Source organism: Ceratotherium simum, chromosome 26, assembly GCF_057802395.1.
Source record: "Ceratotherium simum simum isolate JZ-2026a chromosome 26, ASM5780239v1, whole genome shotgun sequence".
Taxonomy (NCBI): domain Eukaryota; kingdom Metazoa; phylum Chordata; class Mammalia; order Perissodactyla; family Rhinocerotidae; genus Ceratotherium; species Ceratotherium simum.
The window spans coordinates 12,933,828-12,953,655 of record NC_141925.1 but is presented as its reverse complement, the minus strand read 5'-3'; the positions used below and the strand labels follow the sequence as shown (position 1 = coordinate 12,953,655).

Below are 19,828 nucleotides of genomic sequence, written 5' to 3'. Positions count from 1 at the left end.
GTGGAGGAAGATTGGCACAGATGCTAGCTCAGGGCTAATCTTCCTCAGGGAAAAAAAATTTATTTAACAATTACTGTCTCCATCCATAACACTGACTTCATTTCTCTTAAGAAATGTACATCTGCTAGACCATATTTATTACTTTTAGGAGTGGGTGGACCCATAAATAAGATATTGTTCTTCGAATGCCTTTAGCTGTTATTATTTACCACTAATGCTTGGAGGAAGGACCCTAAATTATCCCCAGAAAAATGCTGAGGGTTCAGTTGTTTCTTGGTTTGGAAAAGTGTTTTTTGTTGTTGTTTGTTTTTTTGGTATATTCTAGAATATGCCAAAGATAGTTACTCAGTTAGAATATGAGTTGATAGTTACTCATTTTGTTGACTCCTTTAGGAAATTTTACATTGTCTGTGTCCTCTTATAAAATATCTCAGCTCCTGGAAATTCACGCTTTTTTTTGGCTCGACTTTCTAGATGTAGTTTAACATTTATTTATAATATTAAGAGTTCCTAAGGAGAGAGAGTGTTTAAAAAGAACAATTGTGACTTGTCTTAGAGCCACAATCTTTTGGGGGCATAAGTGAATGGTGACAGAGATCTTTCTTATCAAATTGTATGTTCCTTCTTACAGCTCGGCTTGCCCTTCCCCTGCTTGTGTCGTGTGCCCTGTAACACTATGTTTGGATCCCAGCATCAGATGGTGAGTTCTCCTTTTGGTTTGTAAAATAACATGGAATTGTGTTTTGAAACTGTGTCTTCCTTTTTTCTTTTTGTGAGGAAGATCAGCCCTGAGCTAACATCCATGCTAATCCTCCTCTTTTTGCTGAGGAAGACTGGCCCTGAGCTAACACCTATTGCCAATCCTCTTCCTTATTTTTTTTTTCCCTTTTTCTCCCCAAAGCCTCAGTAGATAGTTGTATGTCATAGTTGCACATCCTGCTAGTTGCTGTATGTGAGACACGGCCTCAGCATGGCCCAACAAGCAGTGCGTCGGTGCCCGCCCGGGATCCAAACCCGGGCCGCCAGCAGCAGAGCGCGTGCACTTAACCGCTAAGCCACAGGGCCGGCCCCCTGAAACTATGTCTTCCTTTAAACTGAAGTTCTGTTTGCTGGCCTCCAGATAATTAGTAGCTTATTCATTTATTGCTTAGATCTTCCCATTGCATACTACATGCTTCCGGATTTGAATGTCCATGAAGGTTGGCTAGTATATAGGTCAGGAGCACTTGGCTCTTAAGGAATCTTGTAATCACTATATCACCTGCTTTAAGTGGAAACATGGAATCCAATTAAGCACCAGAAATTCCTTCAAAATGATTATCACTGTTGCCTGGGTTTATGAATTGGCAGATTTTTAAAATGAGGTTCTTCATTATAGTATTGGGATTGAATTCTGCTTATTTTTATTTTATTTTATTTTTTGGTGAGAAAGATTGGCCATGAGCTAACATCCGTTGCCAACCTTCCTCTTTTTGATGAGAAAGATTGGCCCTGAGCTAACATCTTTGTCCATCTTCCTCTGTTTTGTATGTGAGACACCACCACAGCATGGCTTGATGAGCAGTACATAGGTCCGTGCCTGGGATCTGAACCTGCAAACCCTAGGCCGCTAAAGCGGAGCGCACAAACTTAACCACTACACCACCCAGCTGGCCCCTCTGCTTATTTTTAGGTGTGCAAGTGATAAGCCTTTCCCTACTGAAGCCAGAAGCAAAAGGGATAAGGTTTTAGGATTCTGATTTCTTTTTTTTCTAATTAAAGTATAGTTGACATATGCTTGAAACTAATATAATATTGTATCTTTCTTTTCAAGGTAGTTTGATTTTCTAGTTCAGGTACATCAATGAGTAACATTAGAGATACATTTTTGGCTGTTTTTTGGGGGTTGAGAGAACATTTTCTTAAACATAAATGTTAAAAACTAGAGGAGTCTTGGTCCTGTATATTCAGTTTTTAACTTTAATTTCATTTCACTGATTTTTTTAGTTAGTCTTCAAGAAAAACTATTTGATTTTTACATCTGTGATTAGAGAAAAGAGAAAAATAGTCAAGAATAAGAATTGTGATTAATTTTGAGAATCATCTTCTTTTGGAAGTTATAATTTTTCATTGTATAGCTTTTATGCTGATTGCCTCATGTTTTTGTGGTTTGTCTTTTAATCCCAGGATGTTGCCTTCCTGGAGAAACTGATTAAAGAAGATATAGAACAAGGAAAACTGCCCCTTTTGCTTGTTGCAAATGCTGGTAAGTATCATGAACTGGAATCTTCCATTTTGGACATATAAGAGAGAGGCTAGGTACTTAGCCTAAAAAAGACCAAGTCTTAAGAAATGTTTGTGCACCACATGTTTAAGATAGTCTGTATCAGCATTGTGGTGAGAATTATAATACTATAGTTGGCTCATTAGATTCCCTTTAATTTTTGGTTTGTTTGGGGAGTTATTTTGTTGGTATGTGGATACTTTTTCATTTAGGTTGTAAGTGCTTCTCTACTTCTTCATGTGCTTCCTTTCTAAATTGATTTTTAAAATGTCACACTTAAATGTCCACCTTGGGCTGGCCCTGTGGCGTAGTGGTTAAGTGCGCGTGCTCCGCTGCTGGCGGCCCGGGGTTCGGATCCCAGGCGCGCACCGACGCACTGCTTCTCCAGCCATGCTGAGGCCACGTCCCACACACAGCAACTAGAAGGATGTGCAGCTATGACATACAACCATCTACTGGGGCTTTGGGGGAAAAAATAAATTAAAAAAAAAAAATGTCCACCTTGTAGACAGCAGGTCAACTACCACTTTCTACTCTGCTTACCATATTCAGCATTGTACCTGAAGCTCTAGACAGTGCAATAAGGCGAGAACAATGATTAAATGACATACAGATTGGAAAGGAAGAATAAACTGTCTCTATTTGCAGGTGGCATGATTGTATAGATAGAAAGTGCTAAGGAAACCAAGGAAAGCCATTGAAGCTAATAAGCGAATCTGTCAAGGTTGCAGGATTTCTATATACTAGCGATGAACAATTGAAAGTGAATTTAAAATGCTATTCATAATAGCATCAAAAAAATGAAAACTTCATGGCTAAATTTAACAAAATACATGAAAGATCTGTACACTGGAAACTATAAAATGTTGCTGAGAGAAATTCAGGAGGACCCAAATAAATGGAATGATGCCACGTGTATAGGTTGGAAGACTCAATATTGTTAAGTCACATCCCCCCAAATTAATCTATAGATATAACTCAACCCCTATCAAAATCTCAGCAGGCTACAATTTCTTACAGAATTGATAAGCTGATTCTAAAATGTATACAAATATACAAAGGACCTAAGAATGGCCAAAATAATTTTGAAAAAGAACAAAATTGGAAGACTTACCCTATTTGACTTTTAGACTTACTATAAAGCTAACAAATCAAGAACACGTGAGATTAACTGAAGAGATTAGCGAGTTCAGAAATAGACTCACATGTATATGGTCACTTGACTTTTTTACAAAGATGCCAAGGTAATTCAAGGAAGAAAGGATAGTCTTTTCTACCAGTGGGCTTGGAACAATTGGATATCCATATGGAAAAAAAATGAGCCTTAAGCCTTACCTCACTCTATATACAAAAATTAATTAAAAGTGGTTCATAGACCCAAACATAAGAGCCCAAACAGTAAAACTTCTAGAAGAAAATGTGGAAGATCTTTGTGACCTTGGGTTAGGCAAAGATTTCTTAGGACGTAACAGGCATGAACAATAAATTAGACTTTATCAAAAATTAAAATCTTTTGCTGTTCAAAAGACCCTGTTAAGAAAATAGACGAGTTACAGACTGGGAGAAAATATTTGCAGAACATTTTTTTGACAAAGGACTGTACCCAAAATACATAAATAAGTTTTTCCATTCAATATTGAGACGAACAATACAATTTTTTTATTGTGAAATTTTTGTTGTACATTATTGTTTGAGACAAACAATACAATTTTTTAAATGAACAAGATATTTGAATAGACACCACCAAAAAAAATATGAATGTATAACGACTTGAAAAGATGTTTAACATCATTAGACATTAGAGAAATGCAAATTAAAATCACAGTGAGCTGCTATGCCATATCTGGAAGAAATACAGTGCCACATGCTGGTGAGGATGCAGAGCAGCTGGAACTCGCAGACAGTACTGGCAGGGATGCAAATAATGTACAGCTACTCTGGAAGAGAGTTTGGCAGTTCCTCAAAGGCTAAATATAGAATTACCATATGAACTATTAGTCCCACTTCTAGGTATGTATCAAAGAGAAATGAACACATATGTCCACACAAAGAACTATATGCAGTATTCATAACTGGAAGCAACCAGATATCCTTCCCTGGGTGAATGGATAAACAAATTGTGGTACAGCCATATCTTGGGATACTAAGCAATAAATGGAAATAACTGCCGATATACATATCAACGTGGATGAAATTTCAAAAGCATGCTAAGTGCAAAAAGCCAGACACAAAAGAAGTTACGTAGTGTTTGATTCCATTTATATGCAATTCTAAAAAAGACAAAACTACAGTGGCAGAAAACAGATCAGGATTATCTGCGGCCAGTGAGGAGTGGAGAGAAGAGTGCAACTTCAGGATGGGGACCATCTGGGGTGGTGGAAATATTCTCTACCGTGATTGTGTGGGTGGTCACACACTGCATACTTCTGTCAAAACTCACTGAACCATACACTGAAATGAGTGGATTTTATCGTGTGTAAATTATACTTCAATCAATAAGGCTGATTATTTAAAAGATAATAATAAAGAGAAAAAACACTTAAACACCTTATTTCTAGCAGGAAAACCACACCTTCCTTCCTGACTTAGCATATTGTATGTTTAAAAAGAAACATAAATGTACCCATATTCAATCACTTGATAGATGAGAGAGTCTGCAATTCACATGTGACTGAGTGACTGAATGACTTAGGAGACTCTGGGACGTCGCCAGAGTACGCATCCCAGGGGTTAGCCAGCAGACATTGCCAAAAACGTGAAAAGACAATGAACGTGGTCCAGTCACTAAAAGACAGCGCTATGCTTTTTGTTTTGATGGATGGGTCATATGACACAACCCATGCATTGGCCTTTGATCTTGTTTCAACTAAACCAAATGTGTCAGTTAAGATTTTTTTTTAATTTGAGACAGACTTGTGTGTGTGGCATAAACCCTGCAAAAGAACCAGTTCCATTAGTTGTGTTTGTTGAGGTAGTTGGTGAGGTTTGAAATCTTGTTAGGTGGGATTCTGCTAACTGGAAATTTAGGACAGTTGGCAGAATACATGATTCCACATTTTACTTACGCTCTGTGAAGAGGGATCTGCCCAGCAAAGCCTGTAGTGTAAACAAATAACCAAGGGAATGGGTTAAAGTGTTTAATAGGTTTAAACTGACTTCAGAATGCATGTTCTATTTTAAAACAAAAACCTCTTCAATTGGGTTAAAAAAAACCCAAATTCATCTGTTTGTTTTTTATAAAGTACACACCTAAATAGAAATAACCCAGAAAGTGACAAAAAGTAAGAGAGGAAAAGGATATCTTGGGGAAATACTAAGAGAACAAAAGTACTATAACAATGTTAGTATGAGATAAAATGGACTTCATGTTATTTGCTAATAATTCTCCATCTAATCTACTAAGAGAGATAACAGTTATGAATGCTTATGAACATAACTTTGAAATATATAAAGGAAACATTGAGGGGATACAAGTATAAATTAGCAAACCCACAATCTTGGCAGGAGACATGAATACATTTCTCATGAGACAACAGATTAAGTAGATAGAAAATAAGTATATAGAGGATTTAAATAACACTATTTTTTTTTTAAGATTTTAGTTATTTATTTTTTCCCCCCAAAGACTCAGTAGATAGTTCTATGTCATAGCTGCACATTCTTCTAGTTGCTGTATGTGGGACGCGGCCTCAGCATGGCCAGAGAAGCGGTGTGTCGGTGCACGCCCGGGATCTGAACCCGGGCCGCCAGCAGCAGAGCGCACGCACTTAACCGCTAAGCCACGGGGCCGGCCCTAAATAACACTATTAACAAGCTTGAGTTTATAGATACATGTAACGGAAATACACACTCTTCAAAACTTGAATAATCAACTTGCAAAAGTTGATTTTAAGCCAATCCACAGAGAAGATGTCAATAAAACAGAGATATGTTACTTCCCTCATAGGGAGAAAACATATATGAAAGCTTTTATCATGCCGTAAGGACTCAGAAGATATTTGTTCCTTTCAGTATCCTTTTTTGTGTGTTTTATCCTAGGAACTGCAGCAGTGGGGCACACGGATAAGATTGGGCGTTTGAAGGAGCTCTGTGAGCAGTATGAGATATGGCTTCACGTGGAGGGGTGAGTCGGGGGTGTGGCTGGCTCCACGTGAAGAGTGGACATCTAGGCTCTCACTTGGTCGTGACATTTATCACTAAGGGCTCTTTGGGTTCCAAATAACAACATAACCCAAATTGGCTTAAGCAAGAAGAGATTTTATTGACTCACATAACTAAAAAGACCACTGCTAGGATTAGCTTGAGGCACAGCGTCGACCAGGATTCGATGTCTTCCTCCCTCCCCTCTCCCCCGGTCATTTGGTTTAATTTCCTCTATGTTGGCTCCATCTGTAGATAGACTCTCCTGTTATGGTGCAAAGTAGCTGCAGCAGCTCCAGCCTTCTTTCCAGGTTTGTGGCCAGCGGGTCAGAAGTCCCAGCAAAAGTGTCACACTGAACCACTCACTGTGGCCAGGGAAATGTAATACTCTGATAGTTTAGGTTACTTGCCCACCTCTGGAGTGAGTGGTATCGTCTCCTCCACCCAAAGCTCTGGTCTGATAGAGGAGATCGGGGTGGTTTCCCAGAAGGCTGTTGGAGTGCTGCTAAGAGAAGACAGGGGAGAGGATGCAGGGCAGCCAAAGTAGTCCATACCCCGCACATCATATGAGGTAAGTTTCTTTTTTATTTTATCGCTACGGGAAAGAATGATGACTGGAAAATAATAGCCATGAAAGATATAAAATAAGACACACATTACACTAAATAAGTAGGAGACATCCCTTAAAACACATTTTGATTAAAATGCATTTTCAAGGTTTTCCTGAAATTTGTATACACCACATTTTCTGTTGCTGTTATAAAAACTAATAACACAACTGAAAGACATTTAAATGCCAGCTTGGAACAGCACAGCCTTTTTTTTTTTGAAAGTGCATACTTAGTGAATAAGCAGCAGTAAATAATTAGTTCTTAGATTGGTGTTTTTTCTTCCAGTGTGAATCTGGCAACATTGGCTCTAGGTTATGTCTCCTCATCAGTGCTGGTATGTTGTTGATTTACTGAATACTGTGTTCTTAAGAAGGAATGTAAAATCACTTAATCCCTGATGGCTTATCACGGGTTTTATGAACGGAGGAGGGTGTGGGTTTAGTGTATTCTGATAGTCTAACAAAAAGTCGTCCTCTTTTTGGTAGGCTGCGACCAAGTGTGATAGCATGACGTTGACTCCGGGCCCGTGGCTGGGTCTGCCGGCTGTTCCTGCAGTGACCCTTTATAAACACGACGATCCTGCCTTGGTAAGCTCACTCTCACTGTGAGGGAGTGAGGAGTGGCTGATAATCACTATTGGGTCTGGGGGCAAAATATGGAAAAACAAAGGAAAAAGTGAAAAGTCTCCTTAATGCCACTTCTATGACTTTTTTTTTTTTTTTTTTTTCAAAAAAGTATTTATTTATTTATTTTTTGGTGAGGAAGATTAGCCCTGAGCTAACATCCGTTGCCAATCTTCCTGTTTTTGCTGAGGAAGCTTGGCCCTGGGCTAACATCTGTGCCCGTCTTCCTCTACTTTATATGGGACACTGCCACAGCGTGGCTCGACAAGCGGTGCACTGGTGCACCCCCAGGATTCAAACCTGCGAACCCCGGGCCACCGCAGGGGAGTGTGTGCACCTAACCGCTACGCCACGGGGCTGGCCCTGAAAAGAGTATTTTTAACATAAGTGAAACTGTACCATATGTATTTTTTCTGTTATTCTCCTCATATTTCCCCACATGTATGAAGAACTTTTTATGACATTCATGACTGCATAATGTTCTATCACTTAAATACCACAGTTTATTTAATCATTCTCCATTTGTGAACTTTTAGGATGTTTTCAAATTTTTCTTACTGAAATAATGAGCATCTTTCTGTATTTCAAATTGTTTCCTTAGACTAGGTTTCCAAAAGTGGCATTACTGTCAGAGTAGTTAAAGCATGTGATCCACATTATCTAGAAGGCTGTAACATGATATGTTTTTTTAAAGCATGGCGGTGGTTCTTGATAGTGGATCAATTAGTGATAGGCACATGCAAAATAAGCTTTACATGACTCTTGCTAAACCAGTTAAATTCTTGCTCAGCTGATTATGGCCAGGGATTTGAGGGCCTCAGAACAGCCTTGGAAGAGGCTGCCTCTTGAGTGGCTGAGATCTCCAGCCCTGGGATGTGACCCATCTGGATTCTCATCCTGGCTTTGCCACATCTTAGCCATGAAGCTGTGGACAAAGCAAAGCCTCTGAGCTAAGTTGCCAGGAATACTTCCCTCACGGAGTTGTTGGATGATCGAATGAGTAATGCAAGCCAAGTGCCTGGTGTAGCATCCCACACATACTCAGTGCATAGTCAATGATAACTAGTTAATTCTGCTGTGTGGTTTCATTGGCTTTGATTAATAAACCCATATTGGCTTTTTTAGACTTTAGTTGCCGGACTTACATCAAATAAGCCAGCAGACAAACTCCGTGCCCTGCCACTGTGGTTGTCTTTACAATACTTGGGACTCGACGGGATTGTGGAGAGGATTAAGCATGCCTGTCAACTGGTGAGTAGGAACCTGAAGTTTAAATGAGTCACAGATACTCCATGGCAAAAGCAGAGACAGAAAAATACTTCATTGATCTACCCTTCACCCAATACCTTGTTGTCTGGATTTCTCATCTCATGAGAAGGCAGACTAATTGCCCTGTAGGTGTACATTTCTTATTCAAAGTTCTGGGAGAGACTGCTGGGGCTGTCCCAGTGTTTGTGTCCAAATGAAATCAGATTGAAATGAAGGCTGGTGTCAGCGGGGATGAGATGACAGCCGGGGAGTGGAAAAGGACGCAAAAGGGGGATAAATGTTCCACTTGACTGCCTGACTCTTGAGGGTAAAGGAATACGATGGTCAGGGTGGAATGTGGATGGCATGTATATTTTTAACACCAGCTGGCTTGGGTTCCAAATTGCAAGGCTCTAGGGACAATTCTAATTCTCTTTCTATTTGAGGTGTTCTAATTGTGAAAAATATGTAATTATGCTATAGTTTAGAAAGCAAAAACATGTCATGTTTATGCAGGTTGAGAGCTGAGTATACCTAAGTCTAAAAGCATAATGTCAGCCCTCTACCTCATTTCCTTCCCTGTGAAATAGGGATGATGATGTAACCAGAGATCCTTATGGGGACTTAATGAGTTCATACATGTAAAGCTCTTACAGGGCCGGCTCCGTGGCTTAGCGGTTAAGTGCACGCGCTCTGATGCTGGCGGCCCGGGTTCGGATCCCGGGAGCGCCCCGAGGCACCACTTCTCCGTCCAACGTGAGGCCGAGTCCCACGTACAGCAACTAGAAGGATGTGAACCTATGACATACAACTATCTACTGGGGCTTTGGGGGAAAAAACTGAATAAATAAAATCTTTAAAAAAAAAAAAAAAAAAGCTCTTACAGTAGTGCCTAGTCATACAGTAATGCAAATAGGTTTGAAAAGGAATCTTTGGGGGCCAGCCCCATGGCCTAGTGGTTAAGTTTGGCATGCTCTGCTTTGGTGGCCGGGGTTCAGATCCCAAACGCGGACCTACTTGTCAGCGGCCATGCTGTGGTGGGGACCCACATACAAAATAGAGGAAGATTGGCACAGATATTAGCTCAGGGATGATCTTCCTCAAACCAAAAGAGGAAAATTGGCAATGGATGTTAGCTCAGGGCGAATCTTCCTTAGCAACAACAAAAAAAGAAGAAGAAATCTTTGTTTTAAATATATTCTTGGGGAATTGGCACTTCCTCTAGTGTCGTTTTTGTATTTAAGAAAAATTACTATTTTCGTATTATTGTAGCAGTAGTCCTTCGGTTTGTAATGTGAGGATAGTTCATTCTAACATTGTTTCTATTTCATTAGAAACTATTCTAAATGAAGTAGTTTCATGTTTACATTAAACAATTTTAAGATTTATGTTCATTATGTTTATGAAAGCCCCACATTTTTTAAGACGTTTTCTCACTGGGCTGCTGGCTCACATCTTGAGGTTGGGTTCTTCGGAAAGAGAAGCCTTTATTGCCATAGTAACTTCATCAGTTTGGGGAAGGTTTGAGCACTCAAGGGAGAGTGTTTTCAGTTCCCTTTGGCTTACAGACTGCAGGAAAATAATGATGACATTAACTCCCAAACCCTTGAGGTCGCTGCAGCTCTGGCATCTTCCTGCAAGCAAACACTGTAGCTGATCTCAAATCCTCTTGAGGGCTTGAGTGATGGCCTGTTGCTGACTCACCACTGCTAAATGCACATGTTAAACTGCATGGAAATTTAGCAGGTGCAGTTATGTGTGTCCATTCATGCCTCATATTCCATACCAGGTGTAGGTTCCCTGAGAGCAAAAATCAGTGTCCTCCTCCTCCTCTTCTTCCTTCTTAGCGGTGTCATCTTCATCTTTAGCTTCATGGGACATGGTTATTGAGCACTTACTCAGTGCCAAGCACTCTGAAGCACTGTACATGCATTGTCGCATTCGATCCCCACAACTTCACTAGAACTTAAGGTCCACTGATAACATATTAAGAATTCGTTTTCATGGGGGGGTTTTCAGTGTTTAACACTCAATAAATATCTGTTGAATTAATGAACTCCGACCTAATGAGGTAGATACTGTTTCATCCCCACATCAGTGGTAGGAGAACTGGGATTGAGGTATTAATGTAAGGATGATGATGGTGTTGGTGAGGACGGTAGTTGTCACTTACATGATGCATACCATGTTCTACACACTTACCATACATCGACTTATTTCGTCTTCATAACAACCCTGTAAGATAGATACTATCATTCCCATTTGATAGTTGAGGGAACTGAAGCGTAGAGAGGCTAAAGAACCTGTCCCAGGTCATAGCTAGTAACTGGCAGATTAAGTAAGTTATCCATGGTCCTGCAGGTGATAAGTGGGAGAGCCAGGTTTTGAACCCAGGTGTGGCTATTCCAGACCCCATGTTCCTGACCCGCTCTTAACAGTGCTGTCCTCTCTCATGTATCTCTGCTCCTCCTCCTCCCCCAGTGTCAGGTATTGTGCCTTGCACACATTTGCACTCAGTAGTTTTTTTTTTTTACTGAGGTATAATTGACATATAACATGATATTAGTTTCAGGTATACAACATAATGATTCAATATTTGTATATATTGTGAAATGATCACCACAGTAATAAGTCTAGTTAACATCTGTCACCATACCTAGTTATAGAAAAATAGTTTTTCTTTTGTGATGAAGACTTTTAAGATTTATTCTCTCAGTAACTTTCAAATATGCAATACAGTATTATTAACTATAGTCACCATGCTGTACATCACATCCCCACGACTTACTTATTTTACAACTGGAAATTTGTATCTTTTGACGCCCTTCACCCATTTCGCTGACCCCCCCCAACCTCCCACCTCTGGCAATCACCAATCTGTTTTCTGTAGCTATGAGCTTCTTGTTTTGTTTTAGATTCCACATATAAGTGAGATCATACAGTGTGTGTCTTTCTCTTAGCATAAGTCCTTCAAGGTCCATCCATGTTGTCACAAATGTCAAGATTTCATGCTTTTTTATGGCTGAATAATATTCCTGTGTGTGTGTGTGTGTGTGTGTGTGTATCACATTTTCTTTATCTATTCATCCATTGATAGGCACTTAGGTTGTTTCCATATCTTGCTATTGTAAATAATGCTGCAGTGAACATGAGGGTGCAGATTATCTTTTCGAATTAGTGTTTTTGTTTTCTTCAGGTAAATACCCAGAAGTGGAATTGCTGGATCATATGACAGTTTTATTTTTAATTTTTTGAGGAACTTCCATACTATTTTCTATAGTAGGTGCACCAGTTTACATTCCCACCAGCTGTGCGCAAGGGTTCCATTTCTCCATACCCTCTCCAACACTATGTCTTTTTGATAATAGCTGTTCTAACAGGTGTGAGGTGATATCTAATTGTGGTTTTGACTTGCATTCCCCTGATGATTAGGGATGTTGAGCATCTTTTGATGTACCTATTGTACCTTCTGTATGGCCATTCTGTAAGTTCCCTTTCACTTTGTTAATGGTTTCCTTTGCCGTGCAGAAGGTTTTTAGTTTGATGTAGTCCCACTTGTTGATTTTTGCTTTTGTTGCCTTGCACTCAGTAGTTTTGAATGAGTGAATGACTTATATTGCTAATTTGACAAATTCACGTGTCTCATTAGAATAAGCTTTTTTGGAACCACTAAATGTACCTTTTAACTGAAAGACTGGGGAATATTTGCAGATGTTGAAATGCAAAAATTGGCAGCCAGACTTAGAAATCACCAGGTTGCACAGGGCTTTATCTCCCTGAGATCCTTGTTTGCAGACATGCAGAGACCCTCATGAAAACCGCTTCTTAATATGTTGTGTCAATCAAATGAAATTACATAGCTGTTTTTTGTCATTTTCAGAGTCAGCGGTTGCAAGAAAGTTTGAAGAAAGTGAACCACATCAAAATCTTGGTAGAGTATATAATTTGATTTGTTTTTGAAGTAAATAGCTTTTAACTTCAACACCTTAGCATGATTTTCTGCAGATTGGATGCATTTCAGTGGAATTGTGGCAGCTCCAGTAAAACTACATTCTTTGGAGGAGAATCGTGCATGTACTGATGACCTAATTCTGCAGTTAGCATAAAGCCTAGAAATTTGCACCATATGTTGTTTGACCCCTACAGTGCTTTTCATCATAATCCATTTGTAGTTTTATTCTGTTAAAATTTAGAATTGCACAAAGATCTAATAAACACCATTGACTTCACCTGCCCAGCGATTTTAGAACACCCATCCTCCTGAAATGAAAACTCATTTTGTCTCTCAGAATGCCTTGGGCTACTCTTTCTGAAACCCTCTGACGCTGGAGTTTTTCTTTGCACAAAGAGGAATAAGGAAGAGAGAGGCAAGTGGCTCTGCTCTTGTCTTCCCGTGGTATCTTCCTAAAGACACCAGAACCTATCTGAGAGCGCTCCCTGGGGATAATTACTAGACAAGGAAATGAGGACTCAGTGGGGCTAATAGCCAGTGTCAGTTCTGGTTTGAATCTTTTCATGTTTTACTTCATTGTATTTTAGAATTTCAGGAAATATATAAGTCAGATTCTAATTTAAATAGAGTGACTGGGTGTTTCTTTGACAATTCTGCAGGATACTGCAGTTAAGTTTAAAACTAATATTTGAGTTTATTGGGGGTTCAAGTTAGTGCATGCAGTTTATTTCCATTTTAGTGGGTGGTTTATTTAAGCGCCGGGGTGGGGGTGGGGGGGCTGCCGGCATTGCTCTCTGAGGAGGAGCTGGGAGCCTACTCGGTTGACCTGAGTTGACCCGAGTTCTCGCTTGGAAGAGGAGAGTGGCCCCCTGGAGAAGCAGAGGGATGAATGTAAGTCAGGAGACTTGGATTCTATTTCAGCCACACCACGGGGGCCCTGTGACATTGAGTCATTCTCTTAACCGCCTAAGCCTGGGAGCTGAGCTGTCAGTAAAGGTGTGTGAGTTGGACTCCTTTGATTGCAAACAGAGAAACTCAAATTACGGACTAGAATGAGCAAGCTGGTAGGCATCAAGGCCATGCTGGGCCTGTGTGCTTTCTGTCCCTCCCTTGCTGAGCCTGCTTGGGCTCCTCCTCATGTCCTCTCTACTTCTCCCTCATTCTCCTCCAAGCAGGGAGGGTCGGATAGGGCTAGTTAATCACCGTTTGGTTTGGAGCATCTTTGTAAGGCCACATACTGACAAGGCATAAACGCTGCTCCATCCTGTCTTCCAGTAGCTGCCTTTCTCAGTAGAGGATACAATAATTGGCAAACACTGTGAAGCACTGTGACCTGACAGTAATCGTTTATCATCATCCTCATCATCATAGCTGCTGTTTGTGAAATGCTTGCTGTGTACTATGCACAGTACTAAATACCTTACATGCATTATTTCATGTAACCCTCACAACAGTCTCCTTTGTACATGCTGTTCCCTTTGCCTGGAAACACTGTTCCCCTCAATTCTTTTCATGACTGGTTTCTTATGCTTCAGATCTTAGTTCAAATATCACCTCTTAAGAGAGGCCTTCCCTGACCGCCCTATCTAAAACAGCCCCACGGCCATCGATCACTCTATCCCTAGGTTTTTCCTTCTTTGTCATACTTATTACTACCCGAATTCATATTATATATTTGTTCGTTGTCTGTTTTTCCTTTCAGAAGTTTGTAAAGGCAGGGACTTTTGTCTTTCTGTTTTTTCGTGGTCCTGTGCCGAGAACAGTACTTGGCATAGGTGTTCAAGTGTGACTAAATCAAATCTATGCACTGGATGCAATGGCTGTTCGCTTTTTACTGGTGAGGAAACTAAGGCACAGATGGGTTAAGTGAGTGGCCCAGGCCACACAGCTAGGAAGTGGTAGAGCTGGGATTCACGCCCCAAAGCCTGTGTTCTTGATCAGAGGACATTCTGGCTCAGGTCAGTCTACAGGTGAAATTAATATCTGTCCTGCCTCAGTGGCTCCTTAGGAAGGGCAGATCAGATAATGTATGGGAAAGCAAAACGGAGATTGTAAGGCATCAGAAAATGTCATTACTAAATGTCTTGCTGCTCTCACCATAGTATCTGTATAGCGCTTTCATAGATACTGAGTGATCGAATCCTCACAATACGTCACTGTGGTAGAGTTGTCATTTCCATTTCTGTTGCTCAGATTAGTTCTGTGCCAGAGTCCCATAACTCGCACATGGCAAAGCCAGGACTTGAACCCACGTTACCTCAGAATAGCCGTATCCACTGCACAGTAACTCCCTCCTCCAAGCTCCCATGGGCCGCCCTCCTTCCCATCTGGACGGCCCTTCAGGAGTCTCTCACATCCCAGAAACGGACCCGCTCCCCCAGCTCACCAGCACCAGCACTGAGGCCTTTTCCAGGGTTCCCAGGTGGCCTTTGTGAACTGCTTTGTCAGTGTACCAATCCAGGTCTCCTCAGCAGCTGCGGACAGGCTGCTATTTTACTGGACTCCTATCCCGCACATGGGGACATTCTAAAGTAACATGCAAGGGGAAAATCCCAAAATGCCAGTTTTCATGATTTTCTGTTTACATCTCTGCTGGCTTTTAGGATTTTCTTTGTCTTTAGTGTTCTGCTACTTTCACCGTGATATCTCTAAGTGAGGGGTTTTTTAAAAATCCTGCTTGGGACATGTGCTTATTTAACCTGAAGATTCAATTTTTTTAATCAATTCTGTAAAATTCATTCTTTCAAATATGACCTCTCTGTCTAGTCTTACCTTCTGAAACTTCAGTTAGCTGCATATTGAACCTTGTCATTCCATCTTCCACCAGTCTCTTTGATACTTTCCGTCTCTATCACTTTGCTGCCTTCTAGCGCATTTCTTCAGACCTTTGTTTGAGTCCAGTGATTTCCTCTTGAGCTGCCTCTAATCTGCTATTTAACCCATCTTCACTGCATTTTCACTTTCAGTGACTCTTCACTTCAGGATGTTCTCTTTTTCGAGTCATTCTCTCTTTTATAATCATTTTTTTTTTACTGGTTTCTGGTTCCTCATTTCTCTATTTAAACGTAGTTGTTATGGTCTATTTCAGATTATTTTAGTATTTCAGTTCTTGGGGGCACAAATCATCGTCTCAGTTGTGTCTGCTGGCTCTTGCTCCCTGGGTGTGTTGTAATTTTTTTATTAGGAGCTGGATGTTTTTTTCTTGTGTGACTGGCCTCAGTATACTTATTTATGTTAGTTTCACAGCTTTAGGAATCCTGTACCACATTGGGACATCAAGTCCAGGTGCAGAGCACACCTGACGTTTTGATTTCTCATGAGAGGATGTTTTCCTCCCTGTACACATCCACAGGCAGAGTTGAGCTTTCTTGCTGGTCAGTGGGTAGAGTTTTTCTCTCCATCTTTTCAGTAAGGAGTATTCTTCCAGGGTCCTGGCTTTATGCACACTCACCACCGTCCCTCCCATGGGCCTAAAAACCCAAGACCCTCGACGTTCAAGCCAAGGTCCAGGCCCATATGTGCTCCCCTCTCCCCAGCCTCTACAGCTCAGCCTGCAATATTCTTTCTGTTTTCTCTTTGTTCTGGATTCACCTTTTTTCTAAGCCCAGCAATGGTTTAAAATTTTTTTTGGTTATTGGTTATATTTAATCCAGCATTTTACGTACTTAGAATTGATGACTTCGGTATTAGCTTAGTCTACATGTTGCTAGAACCAGAATTCTATGTATATAACCCTGTGCAGTATTTCTTATGCACACTGACATTTGAGACCACCAAGCTCAAAGAAATAAGAAACAAAAGACAGTATATAGAAGTCTTGGCACTCAAATCATTCTGCCTTATCCTGAGAATAGGGGGGTAATGGGTCTAGAATTTTGTTGCTTTTGTTTCTATTTCCTTATAGGGCTTACTCCATTCTATTTAAATATTAAGCCCCCCTAACTTTAAAAATATTAGTAGATTTGTTTATGTGAAAGTTAAAGGAGCTAATAGATGTGAAAGCCCAAGGATTGGCTCAATAAATAATTGGCAGATTTGAATGTACATCTTGCTTGATCTGAATCACATCCATGTAGTTCTTGGAAAAGTTAGTAGAGAAGATCTTGGGCCAACAACTTCCTGTCTTTCCAAGTTAGCATTTCCTGTTGTGGCCTATGAGTGAGACATCACACATAGGTTTTACGCCTAGAATTGTAGTCCTGGAATTGTTGAATGCTTAGAGATCTTCTCTCCCCATGCCCCCTCCCCACCCCCAAGTACCAGTCTGTCAAGGGCATTGCCACTCTCTTTGTAGCCTGACCACATGGTGAAGCTGTTGGCCGACTGTACATTTGTTCAGTGGAGAGCATGAACTTAAGTGCTGGCTTATCTTAATGCAGTGAACGTTTTCATCTGTTACGAAATCCGTTAATGAAGTTAGTTGTCTGATGCCTGTCCTGAATATAAGTACTGCTTCGGTGATTTAGAAAATATGTAGATTCAGTTCTAGAAAGTGTCATCTACATTGCCAGCAGGACTTGTATCCTGCTCTGAGGGTTTCACAAGGTGAGAGGAAAGTACTTGTTCTGTTTTTCCCATGGGTATAAAAAGTTCCAGTCAGTCCTGCTTGAGTTAGTATAATTTCTGGATTCTTGAAAGCTTTGGCTTTCTCAACACTGGTTCTCGTTCTACTTTTTCCTTGCGTTTTTTGATCTTTAATGTTAGACCTATGTTTATCCATTGTTATTAAAATTTCCTCCTGCTTTAATTTCAGTGTCAAATATTATAATTCAGCAATATATTCTCAGAACTGGCTTATAATTATTTGTAAGAATTTTCACAAACTCTTGATTTTTGTTTCTCTAGCAACTGAAATTAACGTTTGAACTTTTTATGTATTTATTAAGAAAATACAACATCTCTAGCCTGTTTTTCAAACTCACTGTGTCATTTTGTAGGTGATCAGAATTTAATGTTACCTGGTAATATCAGCCTCCATTTTTCAGGTGGAAGATGAGCTCAGTTCTCCAGTAGTGGTGTTCAGATTCTTCCAGGAATTACCAGGCTCAGGTAGGTGATTTATAAAAGAGAGTTGTTTTTGTATCTGTGTTTAAGGGCTTTGAATTTTAAACTATTTCAAGTAGTCCAAAATATTTTGCTTACTAAAATCTTCAGTCATCATTTCAGAAAAATTTAGTAATTTTCACAAGAACTCCAGACCTAAGTGCCTTAGCATTTCACTGATAGTTTCCTATGATTAAACCAGTGGTTTCCAAATGCTGGTCTCTGGACTAGTGCTGGGATGAATGAGAGAGAGTCACCTGAAAATAGAGATTTGGGGGCCCTGCTTCCTAGAGATACTTTGATTGAGTGGGTTGGATCCAGGAATCTCTATTTTTTTATTATGTTTTTTATTTTTATTTTTTGGTGAGGAAAAGTGGCCCTAGCTAACATCTGTTGCCAGTCTTCCTCTTTGTGCTTGAGGAAGATTGTCGCTGAGCCAACATCTGTTGCCAATCTCAGGAATCTCTATTTTTTTTAATTTTTATTTTTTTGTGTGTATGAGGAAGATCAGCCCTGAACTAACATCCGATGCCAATCTTCCTCTTTTTGCTGAGGAAGACTGGCCCTGGGCTAACATCTGTGCCCATCTTCCTCCACTTATACGCCGCCACAGCATGGCTTGACAAGTGGTGCGTCGGTGTGTGCCCGGGATCCGAACCTGCGAACCGTGGGCTGCCGCAGCGGAGTGCACACAGTTAACGGCTACGCCACTGGGCTGGCCCCTGGGAATCTCTATTTTTAAAGAATGTTCCAAGTGTGCCAGTCTAGTCCAGGGCAACATTTTTCTTCACCTAGACAGCCGCAGTCCCCCTCAACTGATCTCTCACTTCCGCCTTTTCCACACACCCCATGCCAGACCATTCTCCACGTGGCATGCAGAGTGAGTGTTCTGAGTGGAAGGCACGTCTTGTCACTTCCATGCCCGGCAGTCCTCGGTATCTGAATGAGGCCCTGGCTCTGTCCTAGGCCTTGTAAGCCCTGCAGGTTCTAGCCTTTACCTTCCTCTCTGACTTCCTCTTAGGCCACTTTCCCTCTTGCTTGCTATGCTTCAGTCAGACTGGTCTCTGAGTTTCTAGAACATTCTGCTCTTTGCTAGAGCAAGACCTTTACACCTGCAGTTCCCTCTGCCTCTAACATGTTTTCCCTCCCTCTTCTTTAGGCTGGCTTCTCCCTACCAGCCGGGTCTCCATGATGTCCACCTCCTCAGAGAGGCCTTCTCTGTCTGTCCTAAGGGGACTCCCTCATATTATGTCCGAGTGCCCACCTTCTTTCAGGGCACTCACAATAATATGTCGTGATTTCCTTTCTTTCTTTTTTTTTTTTTTTTAAAGATTTTATTTATTTAATTTTTTCCCCCCAAAGCCCCAGTAGATAGTTGTATGTCATAGCTGCACATCCTTCTAGTTGCTGTATGTGGGACTCGGCCTCAGGATGGACGGAGAAGTGGTGCCTCGATGCGCACCCGGGATCCGAACCCGGGCCACCAGCATCGCAGCGCGCGCACTTAACCACCAAGCCACAGGGCCGGCCCATCCTTTCTTTCTTAATGGTATTCCTTCAATAGAATGTAAACACCAAAATGACAGGCACCCTGTCTGCTCACACAGCACCTGCACGAGCAGGCACCCAGACCATTCAAGGAAAGAGGATAATTCTGTTGGGAAGCCTGGTTTGGATGCTCTTGGGTTCTCTGATTTACCTTGCACACTACTTGGTAGGCTAGTTAGTAACTTATAATATTATGCTTTGATTTCCTCTCGAAATTCCTTGAAAGAAAAACTTTTTAAATGAAATTAAGAATTCTATTTGTGTGAATATACATTTTGTAAAAATTTTCAATTGTAAAAAAACACATAAATTGACCATCTTAACCATTTTAAGTATACAGTTTAGCAGTGTTAAAATATCTGCACATTGTTGTTCAAGCGCTCTCCAGAACTTTTTCATC

The 19,828-nt window shown here is 40.7% G+C and overlaps 1 protein-coding gene across 3 annotated transcripts in view; it reads left to right on the top strand.

Moving 5' to 3' along the window:
* PDXDC1 (pyridoxal dependent decarboxylase domain containing 1) overlaps nucleotides 1–19,828 on the top strand; it is a 52,470-nt gene that overhangs the window by 23,294 nt on the left and 9,348 nt on the right. For all 3 annotated transcript variants that reach the window (XM_087416999.1, XM_004441845.3, XM_087417000.1), the window contains 8 exons: nucleotides 632–700; nucleotides 2,167–2,245; nucleotides 6,302–6,386; nucleotides 7,300–7,348; nucleotides 7,500–7,601; nucleotides 8,763–8,888; nucleotides 12,766–12,816; nucleotides 17,823–17,886. In XM_087416999.1, coding sequence (XP_087273125.1) covers nucleotides 632–700; nucleotides 2,167–2,245; nucleotides 6,302–6,386; nucleotides 7,300–7,348; nucleotides 7,500–7,601; nucleotides 8,763–8,888; nucleotides 12,766–12,816; nucleotides 17,823–17,886 — 625 coding nt within the window. The remainder of the gene's footprint in view (nucleotides 1–631; nucleotides 701–2,166; nucleotides 2,246–6,301; nucleotides 6,387–7,299; nucleotides 7,349–7,499; nucleotides 7,602–8,762; nucleotides 8,889–12,765; nucleotides 12,817–17,822; nucleotides 17,887–19,828) is intronic.